At 36.7% G+C, this 25,466-nt stretch overlaps 1 protein-coding gene across 7 annotated transcripts in view; it reads right to left on the reverse strand.

Annotated features, from left to right (window-relative positions):
* The window catches only part of PDE1A (phosphodiesterase 1A), a 489,884-nt gene that overhangs the window by 151,070 nt on the left and 313,348 nt on the right, over positions 1-25,466 (reverse strand). For all 7 annotated transcript variants that reach the window (XM_072612567.1, XM_072612561.1, XM_072612565.1 and 4 more), the window contains one exon: positions 22,255-22,368. In XM_072612567.1, coding sequence (XP_072468668.1) covers positions 22,255-22,368 — 114 coding nt within the window. The remainder of the gene's footprint in view (positions 1-22,254; positions 22,369-25,466) is intronic.

The raw sequence follows: 25,466 nt of genomic DNA on the forward strand, positions 1-25,466 counted from the left end.
CTGAGTTATTCCTACAATTATAGAGAAAACTTTTAATATTCCTCCATGGCATATACTCTATTTTAATCATTATTTTTAAAAAGGTCCCTGTACACCTATACCTTGCAGGCTTTTTAGCCTATACTCTATAACATAGTTTTGTATTTTATCAAAGACTTTTGCTACATTTTTCAACATTATCATGCATTCTGGATATTTTTGTTTTTAATATGACATTATTCATTGTTGTTTTAATGGTAAACCATCCTTACCTTCTCGGTATAAATTAAATGGAGTATAAACAAATATTATTTTAATAATTTGAGTTATAATATTTGTCTGATAAAAGGCATAGAATGCTTATTTTACACATTTTGAGATTTGAGCATAGATATTTATTGTTTTGCAAAAGTTTGACAGATAGTCTTAATACATCTGGACCACATGTATTTTTCTTTGATAGTGCCCTAAGGTGTAAGTTTAGCTCTTATTTCTAATTAGATTATAAATTTAAATTATTTAATATTATTTGTCATACTTGGTATTCTTATAATTGAATATATGTATGTATGTAATTCTTTTTCTTTTGAATTCTCAATCCTATTGTCATATAAGCACAGATACTTTGTTTTGAGGATTCTTTTAATTTCTTTGGGGGTTTTGTTCATTTTTTTATTTTGTGAATTTGATATTTCTTCTTATTTTTAATCATATTGCTAAATATTTATAATTTTTTTTAGTCTTTTTAAAGAATCAACTTCCAGTTTTATCAGTTCCATAATGTCATTGGTTTCTAATATGTCTACTTCTCACATAATTTTTAAGATTTCTTCTTTGGGGCTTATTTTACTTTTTGTTCTTCCAATTTTTAAAAATACTTATTCACTTCATTAATCTTTTTTTTCTATTTTTGTTAATTCTTTTAATGTTGTTGGCTTTTGTTTCTCTTCTAAAATTTTTTTTGGTCTACTTTAGCATTTTTGTATTACAAATCTATTATTCACTTTCATATGAACTGTCCACCGTGGATTGATTCCCTCCCTCCCTCCCTCATTTACCAAGTAAGTGGGTTTTTAAAAAACCAGCTTTGATAGCTATAAATTCTGACATATTCATTCGCAATTTTTCTCCTTTGGTTGATTTCATGTTTCCTTTGAACCATCTTGAAATTTCTTGTTGTTTCTCTGAGGAGTCAAAGTCAGTAATCATTTACTTAGCCCCTAACTTATATGAAAGGAAAGCATCAGGCAGTCATTGCACTCAAAGAGCTCACAGTCTGCTTGGGAAAGACAACATATCAAGAGAAGTTGAAAAGCAGGAGAAGCTGGGGGGGGTGGGGGGTGGGATGGGGCATTACCCTGTGAGGGGGCATGTTAAACCTTTGCAGGTGAGAAATGATCGAGGATATGTGTTACAGAGTTGAATTCATCTTGCAGAATGAGATCCGGAAATCCAGATCAGACAAGTGGAAAATGATGAGGTAAATTTCCCGGGAGCTCTCCTTAAACAGAGGGTCTGAGAGAAGTTCCCAGATGTCCACTTGTAACAGCAACCACACTGGCATACCCAGGATGGCCTGCTGGCGCAGGTTCTTAGATCTGCTTTTCTAAGTAAAGCAGCTTAAAAGGGGGTCAACAATCTACTTTAATTATTAATTAATAATTATTAATAATAAATTCAGAGTGCAGTAGGTTTAAGGTTTTGGGAGAGGATGGACAGGACAGGACAGAACAGGAGGAAGGAAGGGGAGGGGAGAGGAGATGGGAGGGGAGGGGAGAGAAGGGAAGGGGCCAGTAAAACCCAAGTCAACTGGGCATCTTTTGGCCAACCAAATTTACTGTCCTTTGGACAGGAGAAGGAAGGGGAGGGGGAGGCAGACAGGAGAGGAGGAGTTGAGTTACTCAGCTAGCTGGGTCCCCATTCAGCCAGTTGCATCTTCTCACAGGATTGTGTCCATTCTTCATTGCTGAAGAAGACCATGCCATCAGAGAAATAATGACATGACTTGCACTTGACTTTGTTTTGAGTGAGGGAGGGCTGTGCAGGTCACCAGCCTCACTTCTCCTCCAGGGCCATCTGAATCCAGTGACCAGATATTCATCAGGATGACTGGAGATGACCCAGGATGAGGCAGTTGGGGTTAAGTGACTTGCCCAAGGTCACACAGCTAGTGAGTGTCAAGTGTCTGAGGTGAGATTTGAACTCAGGTCCTCCTGACTCCTGCCCTGGTGCTCTATCCACTGCACCACCTAGCTGCCCCTATTCTTTGATGAATGTCTCTAAAGACCTCTATCAGGTCCTTCAAGTTACTATATGTCCTTAAGAGGAATAAAAATGTATTTCTTTAAGGGTATACACATAAAAAAGAAGCTATTTATGTAAAGAGGAGGGTAAGCAGGGCAGTTATAGCTGGTTTGTGGGTAGCAAGATCTGTTGAGTTTGACAACATTATGGCTGTTTCTACTTGTGTTTACTCGGAGAAGTCACACTAGACCATGAATTTTAAGGTATTTTTTTATTAGTTCAAGATCCTATGATTCTTAGTGGCCTTAACCTGGTCCTCCAACTTTCCATTATATAGGTTCTTCCACCCGTCACCCAAGTTTCATGTGTCCAGCAATGGACTCTGGTTTGTGCCATTCCTGGAGGCGGCCAACTCACTTACAGCCCCCATGATCCTCAGACATAGTTACCAGAGAGAGAAGCACCAGCATCTGGGTTTTCAAAGCCAGGGGCTCCTTAACAGGTAACAGAGTCTGATCCGGCACATGAACTTTCTTCCACTGAGTAAACCCCAAAGCAAAACCTCACCTCAGAGATTATACACACTTTTCAGAGCCAGAAGGCATCACAACCCTAGTGCTTCAGTGCCTAATTAATAAAAGGTATGAAAACCTTCAAGCAAGCAAACCTTTCCTTAAGCAAACTCTCCCTTTAAACAAGTTTCTTCCCCAATGGGCTCCACATGACCCCACTAATGGTAAGGGACAATCTTAACATAAATGCCATTAGGATTACACTACTCCTCCCTGCTCTCTCCAACCAAAGAGAGGGTAGGATGAACTCCAGAGGCAGGTGATTTATGTTTCTAGGCTCGTCTAAATATTTATAAATATTTAGTTTAATTATTTCTGATTCTTACATATCTAATCTGTTCCATTGCTTTACCTTTTTTTTTACATTTCAACTAGGAATAAATGAGTTGATGATTACTGCGTTAGTATATATTATGAAATCTAGAATTACTATTCTCCCTTCTTTCCTAGTTTATTTTACTATTTGATATTTATATGGGTGCTACATATCGTCAAAAGCTTTTTGTGCATTTGATGATGCAATCAAGTTATTTTGTTGTTCTTGTTATTAATAATCTGTCATGTTCATATTTTTCCTAATATAGAACCAGCTCTGCATTTCTCATATAAATCCAACATGGTCATAATGTAAAATCTTTCTTGTACTCTCCTACCTAATATTTTATTTATTAATTTATTTTCATCAATATTCATTATAGACATACAGACAATATTCATTATAGACATATAGACAAAACAGAGTCTTTCTCTGTTTTGACCCTCCCTAATTTAGGTATTAAAACCATATTTTTTATAATAGAAGGAATATAGTAAGATCTCTTTTTTCCTATTTTTAAGGAGCTTATATGATATTGGAATTGTTTTTTTCAAATGTGCAATAAAATTTCATTTGAAATTCATTTGATCCTGGATGCATTTGTGCCCCACCCTCTCTCTTTGGGAGTTTAATTACAGTTTGTTCAATTTCTCTTTGTGAGATTTAATTATTTAAGTCTTTTATTTCTTGTTATGTCAGGCATTTTATGTTTTTAGAAATATATGTCCATTTCATTTAGACTGTAGCTTTTACTGACATACAAAGTACAAAATTTCTAATCTTTAAAAGTTTCTAACAATTTTCTTTATTTCATTTTTATTTGTTGTTAATCCATTTTTTTCATTTTTGATATTGGAAATTTATTTTTACTCTTTAGAAAAATCAAATTAATTAATAGTTTACCTTTAAAATTAGAATTTAGTTTTTTATATTTAATTCAATGCTTGCATGTATTTGCTCTCAATTTTTAATAATCTCTTTTGATTTTGAGAATTTCTATTTTGGTGTTTAATTTTTAAAAAATAGTTAGTTTTCTTGATTTTTTAGTTGCTTGTCTAATTTGTTGATCTGTTTTTTCTCTCTTTTATTGATGAAAGAGTTTAGAGATTCAAAATTTACCCAAAGGACTGCTTTGTTTGCATCTCCAATTTTGGCATGCTGGCTCATTGACATCATTATATTTAATGAAATTATTTATTATTTCTATGATTTATTCCTTGACCCACCTGTTCTTTGGGATTAAGTTACTTAGTCTCCAATTAATTTTAATTTCCTCAGCAGTCCTTTATTGAACATACTCTTCTTTCATTTTGGTTTATAAAGGATGTTTAATATTTCTACTTTTCTGAATATGGCTATAAGGATATTATCTTCTAACAGATAGTTTTTTGTTAATGTTATGCACACCTGAGAACTTTATGTCCTGTTCTATATTTCCATTTGATACCTGGCAGAGGTATATAAATTCTCTTTAGTGCTTTAACTTCTTTCTTATTTATTTTTGGTTAGTTTTGTGTAGCTCTGAAAGGGATTCATTTGGTTTTTTTTTTTTTTTTTTGCTATTATAGTTTCATTATCTATTTCTTTCTATAATTAATTTAACTTTTCCTTTATCATTTAGATGTAATACCATTTGGTAAATCAGTATCTATACATATTTGGTATTGAAGTGAATTCATTTTCTATGGTACCTTTCAATAAAATATGGTTTCTGCCTTTATTCATTTCATCAAGTCTGTTTTTATGTTGCTTCATCTAGGATTATCATTGCTCCTTTATGATTTTTAAAATTCAGATGAAGTGTAATAGATTTTTCTCAAGTTCCTTACTTTAATTCTGCTTTAATCTTTAGGTTTCAAGTGTGTTTCTTTTAAACAACATATTTTTAGATTCCATTTTCTCACCCATTCTGCTATCTCTTCCATTGTATGGGTGAATATGTACCATTTGCATTCCTAGTTATGATCATTAATTATGTATTTCCTTCTACTCTGCTCTTTTATATTTATTTCCTTTTTTTTTGTTTTTCACTATCTAGTTACAAAAACAGAGTACTGAGCAAGGAGTGTACTCAGAACTACCTTTATAGGTTTAATACCATCAGCTTTTGCTCCTCTACTCTTCTCTTGCCCTTGCACAGAGCCCAACATATTCTTGCCATTTAAAAAAAATTCTTTAATTCTCTCTTTGAGATTCACCTTCCTTGCTTAGAATTTATTTTGCTTATGATTAATCCCTCTCTGAATCTATATTCCATTTTATTCCCATTTATTACTTTCCCTTTCTTTCCTGTCAGAGCCATACAACTATTTCTTGTTTATGTTCTTGTTCCTTGCTCAATAAAGCAGCCATGACAACTCTGTTCTGCTGCTCCACCACTTGTAGGTTTAGGACCCCTCATCAGTCTACACTAGATATACTATCCATCTCTGGAGGATGAGAAAAAAAAAGATGTTGGTTGGTGGTAGTTCTTGCACCTACAGAATATCAGGCCCTCCATGTTAGATTTAATACCATATTTTGCTCTCATGCATAGCCCCAGTTCAGTCTCCATGCTGGAACATTCTGGTTATCTGCCCTCCTGGCTTAGAGCCAGTACCCAATGTCAGAATACCTTCATCTGTCTCCCTTTTCCTATCTGGACTAGACAAGTTACTCACTTTGACTTTTCCTTGGATTCATTGCTCAGAACTCATTCTGCTGAGTTGTTATTGTTGGGATTTTTCCCCCATCTTTGTGGAGTGGTTCTAATGAGGAACTGGACTGGGCTACTTTCTCCTGCTGCATTGTCTTGGTTGGCCCTCTATCACCAGAGATTTTCCCAGATCTCCTATAACAAATGCTACTACACCAGTGACAGAATATCTTAGAAAAATTGTTATCCATCCAGTGAATTGAAGATTTGGTTAAAAGATTTTTAAAATGCACTTTTTTTTATTGGAGAAGCAGCATGACATAGTAGATAGACAGCTGGCATGGGAGTCAGCAACACCTGCATTCATGTGTTGTCTTTGACACTTGGCAGTGTGAATAAATGAGAGTCTCAACACCTCTGGGCCTTGGTTTCCTTATATTTAAAAAATGGAGATGTCTAAAGCATCGACCTCCTTGGGTTGTTGTATGGTTTAAATGAGAAAAGTTAAGCAAAGCAACTTGCAAAACTTAAAGGACTACAGAAATGTTCATTTTAATTATCTTACTATTCTTGTACTTAGGGTAAGGAGGGAAGTGTGCCATTAAGAATGCTCCACAGATGAACAGATTATGAAAACCCATAACATTCTACTGTGGCTTCAGCTAAGAGTGGTATTCACACCCTATCTTCAGGGTGAGACAAGTCTATAAAGAGGAACACTCAGCACAGCATTCCTTACTCTTCAAACCCAAAATAACAAAATTGGTGAAAATCATCATTTTCCCTTTCAGTGCCTGCTGAGTGCCAATACTAGGCTATCACACTGAACACAAATATCTCCATATTGGTGGTCCTTAAAAATATTTACTTAAAAAAAATGGAAAAGACCCTGTAAATATTACCCTAGCTGAGAATAGGATTGATAAATGGTTCTCATCTCAAATCATCATATCAGAGGTGAATCTGACTTTATACATTACCTAGTCTGAGTCTCATTTTAATCACGAAGAAACTAAGACTTATAAAGGAGTAAAATGACCTATCTAAGGTCACCTGGACAAGAAATGGGAGAGTTAGAATTCAGACTAGATCTTCTGGCTTCTGAGTTCTTCAAGTTCAGTGCTATTTTCCACTCTATCCAGGAATTCTTTCTCAGACAGCTGGTCTTACTCATATTCTTGCCTTTCAATCCAGGGCAGAGACAAACACCTTTGGCCAAAACTGAATCCAAATAGCTCTCCATTTATTTAATAAAATGAAAGGACATTGTCAAACTTTTCAGTTGCTTAAAGAATTTGCTACTCACTTTATTTCCATTCCTCAACTACAAAATGAAGTGGTCATAAGTTCTTAACCTAGAGTCCACAGATCTCCAAGGCATCTGTGGATTGATTTTGGGGGATCTGTGAACTTGGACAAGGAAAAATTGAATATTTTCAGTAACCTCTAACTGAAATTTAGCATTTCCTTTCATCATGATTTAAAAAAAATACACATTACTTTGAAAAGAAGTCAATAATCATCACCAGGTTGCTAAATGGGTACCAAGACTTTATTGGAATGCCAAAGGGATCCATAGCAGACAAGATTCAGAACCTCTAGAATACATGATTACAAAGTTCTTCAAGGTAGAACCATGTTTGCTCCTGTTTTAGGCAGTAAGGAGGTACAGCAGAGAGAGTGCCTGGGTTAAAGTGACAAAGACTCATCTTTGTAAGTTCAAACTGGGTCTCAGACACTTGGGGCAGCTAGGTGGTACAGTGGATAGAGCACCAGTGCAGGAGCCAGGAGGACCTGAATTCAAATTTCACCTCAGACATTTGACACTCACTAGCTGTGTGACCTTGGGCAAGTCACTTAACCCCAACTGCCTCATCCTGGGTCATCTCCAGTCATCCTGATGAATATCTGGTCACTGGATTCAGATGGCTCTGGAGGAGGAGTGAGGCTGGTGACCTGCACAGCCCTCCCTCACTCAAAACAAAGTCAAGTGCAACTCATGTCATTATTTCTCTGGTGGCATAGTCTTCTTTGGCAATGAAGGACGAACACACACACACAGACACACACAGACACTTAATAGCTGTGTGACCCTGGACAAGTCACTTAACCCTCTTCGACTCAGTTTCCTCATCTGCAAAATGAGCTAGAGAATGAAATGTTAAACCACTCCAGTATCTTTGCCAAGAAAACCCCAGTGAAGTCATAGTCATACATGAACCAGTCGATTGAAAAACAACCAAACCAGCACATTTGAAATGTTGAGGACTCAAATTCACCTCACTGCATCCAATTCTGTGCCAGACTGTCCCATGTGGATCAGGTATAGCCCTTGCAAAATTGCCAAATAGGCAAAGTATGTCTTCAGAGCATTTCTCCACTTTTCTGTGTCTTCAGATCTTTGCTATTACTTTCTCCTCTCAGTTACACTAGCCTGCATTCTCCTGGGGGTCAGTGCCTTTATTCCTGCTTTATATTTGCATCAATATTTGGGCTCAGTCGCAAATCTGTTAAACACACAGACCAATGCAATAATAAAGCTTGGAAGGTGTTTTAAAAAGGGGTAAATACTCTATTTGGCTTAAATCAAAGTATTGCAATTCCTTGGAATTTTATGAGTCATTGTGCAGAATAGCAGACAATGGGAAGAGTGGTAGTGAAAGGGAGAATTCCTTTTTTTCCTTACCTGTAAAATTATATTCCATAGACAGATGCTTACTGACTACTTCTAAAGACCGTGGATAATACATTATAAATATTCAAATTTTAATTTTAAAAATAAAGCAAGATTTTTTTCAGGTCATGTGGTATTGGAATACAACTATGCATCTTTGGGAATTGATCTCTGGAGAAGGATCCAACTGTTGGACACAGACACAACAACATTTGTATTTGAAAACAAAATAAATAGCTCTGTTCATTATGGAATCATGTCAATATCCTGCAGTGGAGGCTAAAACACAGTTTTCTATCAGAAATCTTACTTGTTACAACTTCACTGACTGAAAAAGATTCCTCCTTCAAACCCTTCTTATGAGAGATGAAGTTTTTTTTTCCTATTAAAATTCTTAGTCAGCATTGGCTTTTGGTTTATATTTTATCTGTTTTTCTATTGATTTGGAGTAACTGCTATTTCTTTCATTTAATATGTAAATTAACCCTTTCTAGTTTAAAAATAACAATGCTTCTTAAGAGTGCTTTCTGAAAAAAAAAGTAAGAATAAAATTTTCCATTTAAAACATTGAAAAAGTGAGCAATCTTTAAGTACAATTAAAATAAAAATAAACCCCATCTCTTTTTCCCTCTACGTATTCATTATCTTAGATATATTCATGAGGAAAATAATATAATTTCTATTTATAGCTCAGTTTTGATTTATGCAATGCTGAACACCCCTTATTAGAAATGTTTTCAGTTACTTCTTATGCTAATGGAATTATACTGCCTTTCTAACTTTATGTGGAATAGAACATTCAAATTCAGATTTGATATTGAACCCCTATGGCATGGTGGATAAGCGATGAGACTTGGAATCAGGAGAAGCTAGCTTCAAATGTCTTCTCAAAAACTTATTAATTGTGTGACCCTGGATAGGCTATTTAATCTCTTTATCTCAGTTTTCTAATCTGTAAAATTGTGTTGGATGTTGTGGGGGCAAGAGGAAGGTGTGCGGATGAACTCAATGATCTCCAAGTTCCCTCCTCACTCCAAATTTCTATGAATTCTAAGCAATAACATTTTGCCTTTTGTATTTATAGGGTCACAGGAAAAAGCAAGAATTTATCTATTCTATCCTCTTGGGTCTAATTATATAATCATAGGATCTTCTCCTGTAAAAAAAAAAATCTGTAAAAAAAGCTCTTGAAATCTTTTGTTACTTCAGAATTGTATAAGGTTAGTCCTAATACAAAGGAAGGAAGGAAGGAAAGGATTAAAGGAAGGCAGGAATGAAGGAAGGAAGCAATAAAGCAATCATTTTTAAGTGATTCAAATAAATGTTCCAGGTACTGTGCTTAGCACTGGGGACACAAATATAAACAAAAAGAAGAAAAAATAGATGGTCCTTGCACTAAAGAAGATTGTATATTAATGGGAGAAGACAACATACAACAGAGTTTTAAAGTAGTGAGGGGGGTTGAGAATAAAGTCCAGAAGTAAGAAACAGGGCCAGGAGGATAATGAAGGCTAGTGTGACTGGGCCTTTCCACAAAGTGGCAGCACCTGGAGGAACTCATCAATGGGAGAAGTAAATTCTGTACCTGCTGAAACATTCCTACTTACTTTGTCCATCCTTGGGGTCAGAGGTCAAAATATCTGGCACAGACATACCCTCATGGTAACAATAAAGGTGAAAGCCTCTGTCAGACAGGCAGTAGATGACTGAGTGTGGCATCAATATTGGTGTCTCCTTGCCCTAATCTCCATGTTGATTACATCAGTGATTCCTGATGCATAATACAAGGACACCTCTAGAGACAATTCTACTAAAGAAGATACAACCAATACTATACAATCCCCTCAGGACCCTCTTTCTAGGAGGGGAGTCTACAGAGAACCACAGGGGACTTAATACAAGAATAGGAATGAGGCATCCCACCCCCAAGATATATTCAGTTCCCTACGGCTTTCTGAAGGCTATACAGACTGGCATCATGCAGGGCCATCCTCATGCTTAGCTCTGAACCCTGCCATTGCCCAATGACTGGAGAAAAACAAGATTTAAGGGCTTACTGTTGGTAAAATGTGTTCTTAAACCGTCCTGGTTAAGGAATACAATTTATACAAATAAAATACGCAATAAAAGCAACATCACAAAGACAAACAATTTTGAAAGCTTTAAGGATTCTGAACAACACAGTTACCAATAAGGATCCTGGAGGACAGACAAGAAGCATGAGCTACCCGCCTCCAACAGCTGATGGATTCAGGGTACAGAATGAGGTATGTATCTTGGGGGCATGATCTCCTCAGGAATTTGTTTTTGTTTGACTGCATTTCATTTTGGGAGAAAATGGAGTTTTTGTTAGTTGAAAAACAATTAAAATAAAATAAATAAATAGATGATCCTAGCTAATTAGGACACCCACAGGAATGGAATCTAGGGTGAAACCCAGGGCTGTTATTTGACTCAGCTTTTTTCCCTACTGTTGCAGCTCGTTGTTGTTGTTCAGTTGTTTCAGGTGTATTCAATTATTTGTGACCCTATTTGGAGTGTTCTTGGAAAACATAATGGAGTGGCTTGCCATTTTTTATTCCAGCTCATTTTACAAATGAGAAAACAGAGGCAGAGTTAAGTAACGTGCTGGAGGTCACGCAGTTTGAACTCAAGAAGACATATCTCCAGTTCTGACTCTCTATCCACTGTGCCGTCTAGCTGCACATAAGTTGTCCATTCATCTAAGTGAAAGTCTTCCAAATACTTGAACATAGCCATCATGTCAGGGGAGGTGGTATGATACAGTAAGAAGTGATGATTTTGGAATACAAGGACCTGGATTCGAGACCCAGATGAAATACTTGCTCTGTGACTTTAGTTTAACTCATTTAATAACTCTAGGCCTCAGTTTTCTCATCTAAAAAATGAGGGGTTTGGGCTAGAGGGCCTCTAAAATCTCTTCTGGTTCTTTAATCCATAACTATAATCTATGTTCACATGATTCCTGAAAAAAGATGTAGGATAATCAATTATGCATACTTGCTGAATATCAGATTCTGAATTCATAGGTATAATAATTACTAAAATTCAAACTCTTGTCTGAAGATTCTCTTGCTGTCACTGAAATTTGTAAAAGAAGAGTTTAGGGTGACTGTGTGTGTGCTTGTGTGTGTGTGTGTTGCTGAGGAAGAAGGAGAAAGGAAAGGAGAGAAGTAGGCTGGAAGAGAAGGAATGGAAAATGAAGAAAGAAAAGGAGGAGAGTGGAAGAGAAAATCTGGAGTGGCTCAGGGGAAAAAGAATTACAATGTTTTGGTGTTACCATCACAGAATACTTTCAGCATGGTTACCATCACAGTGTATTTGAATACTCTATTTGAAATATTCTCCCTTGCTAAAAGAGTAATTTTGAAATGTATAAGAAAACTGTACTTAAAACTAATGTATTTGAGGAGGTGTTTAGCCTCTCATGTCTCTGGCTATTTGGACTGTTCAGAGATATAACATCTATAAATCAAGAAGAGAAAAAACACACAAAGTACTTATGAACACTGTGGACCATAACTTTTCAAATGAAAAGTGTGTGTGTGTGTGTGTGTGTGTGTGTGTGTGTGTGTGTGTGTGTATGTGTGTCAGGGAAAGAGGGTAGGGTTAGGTAAGTAAACCTATATTGATTAACATTTATGATGTTACATAGTACTAAGACAAATGACTTCATCTTCAAAATAATTTTCAATGGTCAAACATCGTTAAGCTTAATAAAGACCTGGCAACAGACTTCAATTGTTCATTCAAAGCAAACTAGGAAAGATTTGGCCATCATCCCAAGCAGCCAATTCAAGAACAAACTGGAAAAGGTCAGAGAGGACTACGGCTTTTCTTTTTTTTTAAGCTCACATCTCACTTTTGCTTTCTACATTTAAGGAATTATTTTAAGATGAGAGAGAAGGGGAAAGAACAAATTCTTAGGCCATTTTTATACAAGTTCAAGAAAGTATATTTAATAAAAATAAAATAATGCAGAATATAGTTCATTACCTACCAGCTCTGTTGTATTTTCACAAGTTGCCTCTCTAAACCAAATGGCCCATCAGACAAATGTCACGTGGATGACAAATTTTTAAAATGGGGATGATGAGCACCTTCCTCACAAGACTATTATGAGGATAAAATGAGGAAATATTTTTAAAGAGCTTTGCAAACCTTATTATTATTGTTGTTGTTTCAGATAAGGCAACAACAGTCAGCTTGAGGAACCAATAAATTCAAATTTTATGGTTTAACATACCTGCATTGTAAACGACTTTAGAATTGGAAATCTTGGAAATGAAAAGTCTATTAACAATGTAATGAAAAGTTCTCAAGAGACAAAATAAAGGTTTTTATGTATTTGCTAAAATAATTTGAATTGTTCAAAGATTTACAGTCTCATTGGTCATGTGACCAAACAAGATGGAGATCTGAACTTTTTATCTTATCCTTATGACCTTTCAGAACATTACAAAAAAAAAGTTATGAGTAGCAGGTAAAGTAATTGAAGCTATCTCCGTAGGCTAAGATACCAAGAATTCTAATTAAGTAAAAACTTCTTAAATAAGCAGAGAAAGTTATTACAATACCTCTAACTCACTCACTCAGTATCCCCTCTCCCACCAACACCCACACTCAGTCAGGGCTGCACTACAGAACCCACAAGTGCCCTGGGATCCATGCTGCAATTACCTTGTAGCTACTAAAGTCTCTTCTACCACCTCTATGGGCCACTTGTCTTCAGCCCACATCTTCTGATATTCTGTGATAATAAGTAACAGAATTCAAGATGGCTCCCCAATTCTGCAGAGAATGCAGAAGTAAAGTGAATATGCATTGTTCTGTATTAGTAGCTAAGTCAGAGAAGAGTGTGTGTGAGAGGTGGGGGGTGGGGGTGGGGAGGGGTTTAGGGTATTCCTGGGCGTCAGACCTCCACCAGAACTGAAAAAAAAAGAGACTAGCTAGCATTTAGCTTATTGTCCAGCCAGAAGTCACCTGGGCACAGAGACTGAAGCTGGTGAAAAATGAACCCCAAATGTGAAAAGGGGTTGAGATAGCTTTGAAGTCCAGCCCTTGTGGGATCTACCACATGAAAGAAAGAGTCAGAAAGGGAGTGATAGGGAAATATAAGGACAACAAGACTGAAATTACCAAAGATCACAGGAGGAAGAAAACTCAAAGGCCTTGAGCCCAAGCAAATAAATCAACAGAGAAGATATTAAAAAAGGGATATCTAAACATCTCTGAATAAATATTTCAAGAGAAAGGAAAATTAATCAACATCTGATGAGGGAAAGGACCCTGTGGATTCCCAAGAGAACACAGAGATACAGTAAGATATTCTAAATGGTTCAAGAAATAAGAATTGCGAAGGCAGAATATTTGGCCTGCACAGCAAAAAGAACTGGTCGAATTCTTCTTCTATACTGCTCTGTTGGAGATCTCATCAGCTCCCATGGATTTAATTACCATGTCTGTGGTGATTAGCATATCTACCTATCCCTCCCCAAATTCTCTGGTAACCTCCAATTTTGCATTTCCAACTGCCTCCTCATCCTACCTCCTACTCAGTAAACTGCAGTGACTCCCTACTGCCTCTAAGATCAAATACAAAAAGTTTTGTCAGACATTCAAAGTCCTTCATAACTTAGCCCCCTTATACCTTTCTGATCTTCTTATATATTACTCTCTACTCTACTCATATATTTTCATCCAGTTCTACTGATTTTCTTGGTGTTTTGAGAAAAAAGATACTCTGTTTCTTGGCCCTGGGCATCTGTTTTGGCTGTCCTGATACCTGGAATGTTCTCCCTTCTCCATTATACCTACTACTGACTTCCCTGGCTTCCTTTTAGTCCCAAATGAGATGTCATCTTCTACAGGAAGCCTTTCCCAATCCTTCTTAACTCTAGTGCCTTTCCTCTATTAATTATTTCCTATTTATTCTGTTATATAGCTTGCTTTGTACATGTTTGTTTGTATATTGTCTCCCCCACTAGATTGTGAGCTTCTTGAGGGTAGAGATTGTCTTTTGCCTTCTGTATACCCAGTACTTAGCAAATTGCCTGGAACATAGTAGGTGCTTAATAAATTTTGATTGAATGAATAAAAAACTAGAATGCATGATGGTCTCTCCAAAGAAACAAAAGAGAAATTAATTGGAAATGCAAATACACAAAAGTGCAGGACAACCTGGATGAAGAAAATCAAAATGCAGTCATGTTAAAAGACAATTTTCATAAAGCAGAACATAGTGATCTCAAAGATTTATAGTGTTCTTTTAAGAAAACAGCTTCATGAAGTTAGTGGTATTAGAACTGTTATTCTCATCTGACAGAAAAAGAAACTGAAACTCAGCTTAAGTAACTTATTCATGGTCACACAGATAGTAAAGTGGAGAGCCAGGACTCAAAGCATCATCTTCTGATCCCAAATCTAGAGCACTTTCTGCTGCAACATGCTGAATTTCTGATATATCTCCTATTTATTGAGTTCTTTTTTTTCCCAACTGAAGTTATGTAACATATATTGGTAATGGACCCAGTCAGCAAGGTTACATAACCTGAAATGGGCCCTTGCTGCTACAAGACAATCCTTTTATGCCTTCCTAATTAATTAATTCATTATGCCACTTACCATAAACCTTTTTATCCTTCTTCAAACTTCCCATGGTTCCCTCTTTCCCCACCTTTTCAGCTGAGAACCTTGCCTCATATTTTGCTGAAAAAAAATTGTAGCCATTCATTGAGAGCTCCTTTTTCTCCTCTCTTCCTCATCTCACATGACCCAGATACCTTCTACCACTATCTGCTCCTTCATCCCAGTCACATGGAATGTTTCATTTTAAAGGCAAACACTTGTACATACATAAGTGATCCCATCCACCCTATCTTTTCCAGCAGATTACTCCCTTTATTAACCCCACTCTCTCACTTATCTTTAATTTCTTCCTGTCTACTGGCTACTTCCCTACTGACTACAAACATGTCCATATTTCTCCCATCTTCAGAAAACCCTCACTTGATCCATGTAGCCTTGATAGCTATCCTATATCTCTCCTCCCCTTTGTGGCTAAATTTCTTAGAAAGGCCATCGAAAATAGGTGCCTCCACTGCCTTTCTTCTCCCTCTACTCAACTCACTACAGTACGGCATCTGACCAAATCATTCAACTGAAATTGCTCTCTCCAAAGTTCCTAATGATCTTTTAATGACCATACCTAATGTCCTTTTCTCTTTCTCCATACTTCTTGTGATCTCAGTGCAACATTTGACACTAATGATCAACTTCTCCTTGATTCTCTCTTGTCTTTAGGTTTTTAGGACACTACTCTCTCCTAGTTTTCCTGTCTATCTGACTACTCTTTCTCAACCTTCTTTACTGGATCTTCATCTAGGTCATACCTACTAATCATAGAGTTGGAGTGCCACAGAGTACCATTCTGTACTTGGCCCTTTTTCTCCTTTTATACTGTTTCACTTGCTGATCTTATCAGACCCCATGGATTCATATATCATTTCTATGTTAACAGTTCTCAAATCTGCTTATCCATCCTTACACTCTCTTTTGATGTGCAACCTCAAATTTTCAACTATTTATTAGAAATCTCAAACTATGCTTCTAGAGACATTTTAAACTCAAAATATTCAAATCTGAACTCATTATATTTTCCCTCCAAACTTCACTACCACCATCCTCCTAGTTATTCAAGGTCATAACTTAATTGCCATTCATGACTCCTTACTCTCACCCCCTATATACAATTTGTTGCCAAGGTCCATTGATTTCACTTTCATAACATTTCTTTCATAATCTTTTTTCTCTCCTCTGACACTCTCACCACCCTGATCCAAACTCTCATTACCTTATGTTGGATTTTTGTAATAACCTGACCGTGAGTCTGCCTGCCTCAAGTCTTTCCCCACTTCAGTTCAACCTCCACTCAGCTATCAAAGTGATCTTTCCATAGTCTAATTCGAATCATGTCACCACCACTTTCTACAAATTTCAGTGTCTCGTAATCACCTAACCCATTGCTTCCAACAATACTCTTAGTGGAGCCCAAACCAGATTAGAATGCAATTGGGAAATATTTAACAAAATAAAAAATACGATAAATAAACATAGATAATGTCAATACATGGTTTTCTGATTCAATATATCACAAGCAGGGATCATTACATAATAAAGTTTGCTGGTCCTTGTTTCTATTTGAGTTTAAGACCATTGACCTACAGGCACAGATATAAAATCCTTTCTTTGGAAAGCTCTTCATAACCTGTCCCCCTTCTACTTTTCCAGGCTTTTTTTTTTTGTATTGTACAATGTTTTTATTTTTTGTATTTTATTGTGGCTGTATTTTATTATTGTCTGCTAGAGAGAATATCAATCTTAATCAACTGATTTTCTTTTTTTTTTAAAATTTATTTGCTTTTCAGGCTTTTTACACCTAATAATATCCTGGGGACTTCATGATTCAGTTATATTTGCCTTCTTGCTGCTTGCCAGTTAAGACGTTCCATCTCCAGACTGGGCATTTTCACGGCTTTCCTCCATGCCTGGAATGCTCTCCTTCCTCCTCTCTTCCTCTTGGCTTCAAGTCCCAGCTAAAACTCCACCTTCAACAAGAGGTCTTTCTTCATCCCCATTAATGCTAGTTCCTTCTCTCAGTGATCTCCAGTTCATCCTACATTCTGCCTTTTTGTACATAGTTGTTTGCATGGTATCTCCACTTTCAGTTGTGAGCAAGGAATGACTTTCGTTGTATTCGCAATTCTTAGCAAAGTTACTGACACGTAGTAGGTACTTAATAAATGTTACTGACTGAGTCTTAGTTTCTTTAACTTAAAAATGAGGATGTTAGATTAAACAGTCTAAGATACTTTCTAGCACTAACATAGTATGATGATGAATTTCTCACACTGCCTGCCACCTTTCACTATCCCATCACCACCTCATTTCTGCACTGTCTGCCTCTGAATTCCTTCTTTTTGTGACTTGTCTGTATTTTCTGGGCTATTCACTCTCATACCCTTTGTGGTTATCTTTCAAAATGTTTATTTAAAATTTATTATTTATTTGCAACATGAGTTCTAAATCCTCTCCCTATTTCCAGTCCCTTCCCAACCCATGGAGAAAGCAACCAGTATGATATCAGTTATCCAGGTGAAATCATGCAAAACATACTTCCCTATTAACCATGTCACAAAAAAGCAAGAAAAATAAAGAAAGTGAGAAAATTAGACTCCAATTTGGACTCAAAGCTCATCAACTCTCTGTGGAGGTGAGTAGAATTTTTCATGATGAATCTTTCACAAATGTCTTGGATCACTGTATGGATCAGAGCAGTAAAGGCTTTCATTGCTATTCATCATTAAAATATTGCTATTGTTATGTACAGGAATCTCCTAGTTCTACCCACTTCACTTTGCATTAGCTCATATAGATCTTTCACCATTTTTTTTTTCTGAAAACATCACCTCATCATTTCTTATAGCATAATACTACACCATCACAATCATACACTACAGCTTATTTAACCATTCTCCATTTAATGGGCATCCCCTCAACTTCCAATTCTTTGCTACCATAAAAAATTGCTATAATATTTTTGTCATAAAGGTCCTTTTACATTTTCTTTAAGTCTTTAGTGGTTATTAAAGTGTGACTGTCACTTAATCTCACTGCCCAGTGTGGTCTTTCCCAGTGAGTACCTAAAGAGTGTGCCTGCTGTCACTTCCTAATTTCACAAATTATCAGTCTATACTTCCTGTCATGGGGGATATTCTTCTGCTTACCTTGCACCCCCTATGCTCTGGGACTCTTAGAAGCTACTATTACAGAATGGAGGAAATCAGAACTGATAGGAAGAACAAAAATTAGCAGGAGTTGAATAGCATTTTGGTGATTTTTTAACTGCCTGGCCTGGCTAAGCATGGCAGTTTTTTCTTGCCACCTACTGAGAGGGTTAGCTCCAAGCCCCTAAACTTGGGGGATGCTCACTTCCAGGCATTCTTTCCATTTTAAGGAAGAGGTTTAAGGAAGAAAAGACAGAAGAATACCCCAAAGTCTATCCCTTCTAGATGCTGACCCAAAGTGACCGGTGCTGTTACTTTTTTTTCTTCCTGACTATACCTCTCTGTACTTTTATGTATGTCTATATGTCTGATAAATGTAAAGACTGGTGACTGCTTACAGTTTTTTTATGTGATTAATTTCAGCTGGAATAGTAATTTGAGAAGAAGTTTTATTGCTTCAAAAAGTTGGGAAACATTGCCCTTTTTTGAACCTGAACAGAGGCTCTGTGGGGGTGGTTTGGGGTGGGACATGAATCCAGTGGGCTCTCCCCTGGACTAACCCAATATTTCAATAAATAGAATAGAGTCTAGACTTACAATTTCACTAGTTTCGGGCAGTGGTATCAAACTCAATTAGAAACAGATCCCTATAGATTCCATATTGACTTAAAAAACCAATTTTCTCTTTTACGGAGAACTTGCATGGGTCAGGAGATCACATGGTCGCCAGAAGAAATGATACAAGGACACTCTCAAGGTCTCTCTGAAGAACTTTGGATTTGACTGTGCAACATGGCAGACACTGGCACAGGACTGCTCAGCATGGTGTGCCCACATAAGAAAAGGTGCTGTGCTCTTTGAGCAAAGCAGAATTGAGACAGCACAAAATAAATGCAGGATGAGCAAATTTGGGATATCCACCCCAAATATTCATATGGACTATATGTGCCCAACCTGTGATAGAGCATTCTGAGCTCATATTGGTCTGATCAGCCACAGCTGGACACACTGAAATTTCACTTTATTGTGGTGATGTCATTTTGGTCCTCTTTGAAGATGAAGGACAACAACCAACCAACCAGAAAACCAAAAATTAGCATTATCCATGTTGTATTTTATTTATTTGCTAACATTTTCCACTTATATTTCAATCTTGTTCAGGTCATACTTGGAAGTTTTGGCCCCCTTGGACAGAGAGTTTGACATCTCTTTTCAGGAGTCTCCCCAGTTAAGAGATTCCTTCTGTCAAAGCAGGTTATAGAGCTAGTCTATCCAAGATTGAGTGTTGCCCAGGGTTACACAAACTATATGTGTCAGAAATGGGACTTGAACCTACATCTTCCAGAATTTGGGGTCAGCTCGGTACTCAGTATGCCCCAATGCAATGCTTTGGTCAAGGCTATGTAAGTAGCTTTGTTCCTCTACTGGAACAAAAGCCCAAGTTTTCTAAATAGGGAAGTGCATAAACTTAAGCCATAATTTATATGCTTAGAAGGGTCTAGGTCAGGCTTAGGTCTAACATAGATAACCTCTGGAGTCAAATAAAAGGCAAGCCTTACATAAGGTGGAGAATCTTGGAGGCACCTACTTATGTAGGAACTTGTGGTAATGCTACACTCTGAAGATCTCAACAAAACAAGCCCTACATAGATGTGGGGAACCCTTATCTATTAAAACTCCACTAAGTACTTAGGAAGAGGAGAAGGGGAAAGAATGGGACTATCCCATCACCAAGGGGCAAGCCTGAGTGAGGACTTTACCATCCACCTTAGCCCCTGCCTTAGCCCTGGAACAATCTTGGACTTCCCCACTATGATGGAAAGAAAGTTCAGAAGGGGTGGTAAGTATTGTCCAGGGTATGACTGGAGAACTAGTGGACACCCTGATGCCTAGACATTAGGGGCAAGATGGGAGAGAACAGCCAATGGACACAAGCACATGGCCATTAACTTCTGTCTCCTTTAGATACCATGTTGCCAGTTTCCTTGAACTGTAGGAAGAGGAGAAACCGGTCCCCTAAACCATAACATAGAGGAAGGAAGTGAGGACACATGCCTCTTCCTGTTTATTGTACATGTCTTGATGATGTATTCCCTTCTAAATTTGACTCCACACACACACACACACACACACACACACACACACACACACTCACACACATGCATGTACAGAGTGGGAGTAAGACCACACAGATACATATCTGCTTCAACTCTCACCACCTTTGAACACAAGCAGAGGGTAGTAGCCCTGTTATACCCTATGTCTAAGGCAGGGCCTCACCCACTAATAGCAAAATGTGAAAGAACAGTATAGAAGAAATTTGGTACTTAAATGCAGATGTGACTGGTGGTTATGGAGGAAAGATTGGTTGATAGAGAAGGGAGCCCAATCTTCCTCCCATTCCACCCACTATCCTAGAGTCTTTGAATTACCTACACATAACCTAACCAATACTGTGTATATAAAAAAAGCAGCAATTAATTAAAATATAAAGTTACCAGATAATCTGTAGGAGTGAGCTCCTCCTCTCACTCATTTGCCTCATGTCAAGATCCTTGGTTCTCTCCTTGTGCCCCCAATTGGAGACATTTTTATTTATTCTTCTTCCAGATGTAAAATAGAGCAAACACAACTCTTAGTCTAGCTGTCCTGCATTTTGATGTGAACTGAGGTATGTTTAAAGGTACATGACAGATGTATAAAATTATATAATCTATAAAATCACAGAATAAATGACAAAGTTAGAAGACCCTTCAGACATCTGTAATGTTAATGGAATATAAGATCTTCCCTGTCCATTAATAGGCCTATGTGACCACATGTGTTCAATCATGGATGTCTTGTTGCTTTAAACTTCAGCCCAGCTGTGATACATCCTGAGTCACATAGAGCCCATTGGGGAAGGAACTTGCCTAAGGAAGAGTTTGCTTAAGAGGAGACTTGCTTATAGGAAGGCTTTCACACCTTTGGGTACTAAGGTAATTAGGCAATGAGTGATGAGGGTTGTGATGCTTTCTGGCTCTGAAAGTGTATATATAGTTTGAGGTTAGTATTTTGCTTTGGGGGTTTGCTTATGAGAAGGATCTTTTGTTTCCCTTCACTGGAGTCTGAGTGCCTATTTGTTAAGAACCCCCTGCCTATTCAGAGGTTTGTGCTCTCCCAGTCAGGTGGTGTATGTAGGTAGTTATATTACTTTATTCAGTTAGTAGAAGCCCTGTCTGTTGGTCTTTGTTCTAATTTCTCTACTTGCATTTTCTCTGTTTGTATTTTCTTCATGCTCAGGGTGTTAAACTTTCCCTTGAACTAGTGAATGACTGTTATATGTTTAATTAAAGAAGGATTGTTAAGCCTTTTGAAGCTGTTTTTCCTTTATAAAGCACATCAAAGAACCTGTGCTAGCAGGCCCTCCTGGATGTGCTGGGGTGCTTGTTAATACAACATCTTTTAGCTCAATCTTCTCCTGAAAAGAAGTACCCTCTACATCAATCCCAACAAGGTGCCATGCAGGCTTAGGATAAAGGACTCTGGTAAAAGGAAACTCTGCTTCACAAGACAACCCAAATTGACTTTAAGACAACTATAGTTGCTAGAGTTACACTACATTAAAGAACAAATTCTTTAGCATTAGGCATAGATCCATTTGGACAATTTTTAAAAGTAAGAAATGGCTGACCTGAAAAAAATAATTTAAAATTTTAGAATTTGGAAAAAAATAAGTTTATGAGTTAGACCATTATATAACATTTTAAAACCTGAGAAGCACGTTAGATAAATTTTCTCATGTGAGCCTCTCCACAACCCTATGAGAGAGTTAATACAGATATCATTCTCGTTTTATAAATGATGAGACAGACTCAGCAAGATCAGTGATGGCTTGTCTATGGTCACATACATGAGTAGGAAAAATGTTCTTTGTCTCATTTATCAACTGCAGAAACTTTACATCTCTAAAAGATAGCAGTAGCCTGGCCAGGATGCACTCTGTCCAAGAGCTTTTTGTATGGGTAAACAGAGAAATGAAGACTTACCTCGTCTCATCAATGTAAACAGCTTCCAGCACAGATGCTGCATATTCAATATTCTTCTTTAAATCCACGACATTGATATCACCTTTTTCCAGCTGTTTTACTAAACATCTTAGTCTAAAAGACAGAAAGACAGAGGAAGATTCATTTCATAAATGCCTGAGAACAACTTCAAATGTTCATATATTCTCCTGTGTAAAGAATGCAAAGTAGCAGTTTCCTAATTGTTTCCAAGATTACAAAGGATACTAATAAACACTTACATACCTACAAAGTTACATTTATTGATTGATTCATATTTTATTATTGCTCTCATTATTGATGTTGCTGTTACAAGAATAGGATCTGAGCCTATGACTTCATTAATTTTAGAGAAATCCCAGATGAATTCCATCTACCAGTTCAGGTCGGCATCTTTTCTGCAACTTAATTTTGTAGAGTTGCCTATTACACATACTGAAACCAACCTCCGGGCAGAACTTAGGCATGTTTTGTGACACTCAAGTTGATGTGTGTATAAACACACACATATTTTTGTGAATATACACATATTTTTGATATATCAAAACATATTTTCCCATACATCTGTATTTGATATTATAACACTTTTTGAGATACATATATATATATATATATATATATATGAATATCTCAAAAACCATATTCTCTGTAATAGTTTTTCCAATGGATTTGTTGCTTTTGAGTAGTTTTGTTTTGGGAAAAATTCATTCTCTCCTCTGACCACTCCTCTTTCCATACCTCATTGGTAAAAACCAAAACCAAAACCAAAAAACAAAAAATTGGTATAAGGAAAGGGAAATGAGAAGCAAGGAGTGAAGCAGGAAGCAAAATGGCAAGAATTGAAATTTTTCCCTGGGTTAAAACTATAGGGATCTTCCCCAACTTTCCTCCATCCTTCTCCTCATACACATAAACAACTCTAACTCATTTTGTTTCCTCCCAGACTTTTCCTTCTTCCAAATTGCCCCTATTTCTGTCAAAACCACCACCATCCTCTCATTCCCTAGAGTTCCCAGCTTTGGCATTGTTCTCAAAAATGCTCATGTTTTCTCACCCAAGGGTGATTGATTGACAATCAGTTGTCAATTTTTATTCTTTCTTCTTTCATAACATCTCTCATATTTAACCTTTCTCTTGACTCACCCACCCACCACCCTAGCTCAAGCTCTTATCAGTTCTTGCCTAGATTATTGTAACTTCCCTTTAACCGACTTCCCTGCCTTAACTCTCTCACAATTCCAGACCATCCTATAAACTGCTACCAGTGATTTTCCTTAAACTCAGAACTGATTGTGTTATTCCTCCCCGCTCCCTACCAATTAATTCTAGTGATTCCCTATTGACTCTTGCATAAAATAAAAACTCCTTTGTGTAACTTGTGAAGTCCTTCACAACCTGCTGTCAACCCATCTTTCTACTTCCCTTTTGCAATTTATGATCTGGCAAAATTGGCCTTCTATCTGTTTCTCATTTGTGATACTACAACACTCCATATCTCATCTTGACATTGGCTGCCCCCTATGAGTGTGGTAATGTTGTTTGACTGGCAATAAGTTTTTCTGTGTCATAAAAATCTAAAATATTATTTATATTTTTGTCAGATTTCTAATTCTTCTTGTATTATGATTTTTGGGAAATCATTGCATAAGAAATAGTGTTAATTTGAGAAATGCTACCCATAGGGTGATGCAATCATATCGCTGGAAAACTAACTTTTCTTTTGATAGACTGTTGTCATTGTGGTTTGAACAACTTTCAAATATTCAGTTAGATTTATTTTGCTACAATAATAATTATCACTTATTGTTTGGGAAAATATTACAGATTTTGCATTATTTATAAAGTTCTTTGGGGACCTGCCAAATTTTCAGTCCCTTGGATCTTCAGTTTTAGCAAGGTCATAAAATCTTATCACCCTTGCTGAAAGAATATTTTGCTAAAATGGTGAAGTGGTTTAATGAGAAACTAAGATATCTCACATCTGAAGTGAAAAGGTTTTATAAGTTATCTTGTGGAGAGTGATTTTTAATCTGATAGATTGTTTGGCCACTACTTATGAAAATTATGGAAGCGTCCCTGGAATTGTATGTATTGAGGTTTTCACCATATGTGTGAAACTCCAGAATATGATTTTTTAAAAAATTTCTAATGATTTATTTTATTTTAGCTCCAGGATGGATTTAAGCTAGAAAGGATGAACAACATAAGCCCTGTATATGTTAATTGTTTAGTGTTACAGCAAAGACATCAGAAAAATAATAACAGTTATAACTAGCCTTGAGATGTGACTAATGAAAGGGAGGTAAAAATCCCTTAGGATTGCAATTTGATATTATTCTGAGTTTTTACTTCAGCTATACTTGTCTAAATTGTCATGAAACCAATAATCCACCATTAAAGGGAAATTCTACATGCTGTTCAAAGGGAGTGTGATCTGAGAACTGTTATAGGAGGCTCTCTGTGTGGAAGGTTGAGGATGACCCTGCAAATGGTATTGTAGAATCCTCTTGACCCACTTTCTCCATTGTGCTACTTCCTTTCTGAAAAGGAAAGTTCCCACCTAATAAGGTCTCAGCTAGACCCTGATACTTTGTGAATAATAAGAAACTTTGCTTCATAATTAATTGGCTGTTCCAAAATAAAGGTTAACTATGACTATTACCTGGAATGAAATAGAGTTAAGGGAACTTTTCCTGTTTCCTTTTCCTGATGTCAAGTCAGACTGTGCTCTTGAAGGGAAAGCCTTGATATTGTTGTAACCATATCCTTGCTTTCTTTCATTGCAAATTGTTACAACCAGGGCAGATGAATTTTAAACATTTTTTTGATAGATGATGAACCATTGTTTTTGCAATACTCAAACATCTCTGAGTTACTATAATTGGATGCAAGTATAAGAGATCTTATTGTTTTTAATTTTTCTAGTTTGAATTTGTATTCACTATGTAGTCAGTCATATATTCATGTATATGATTAGGTTCTTTTTAAAAATTACATGATTTTATTTGTTTTCAGTGTTCGACAATCACTTCCATATGTCTTAGATCTTTTCCCCCTCTCTCCCCAGTCCCTCCCTGAGATAGCATACAAACTTATATAGGTTCTACACATGCATTTCTATTAAATACATGTTGCATAGAATTAAAATGAATGGGAGAAACCATAAAACAAAACAAAATACAATACAAAAGAAA

Source organism: Notamacropus eugenii, chromosome 5 (genome assembly GCF_028372415.1).
Source record: "Notamacropus eugenii isolate mMacEug1 chromosome 5, mMacEug1.pri_v2, whole genome shotgun sequence".
In the NCBI taxonomy this organism is placed as follows: Eukaryota; Metazoa; Chordata; class Mammalia; order Diprotodontia; family Macropodidae; genus Notamacropus; species Notamacropus eugenii.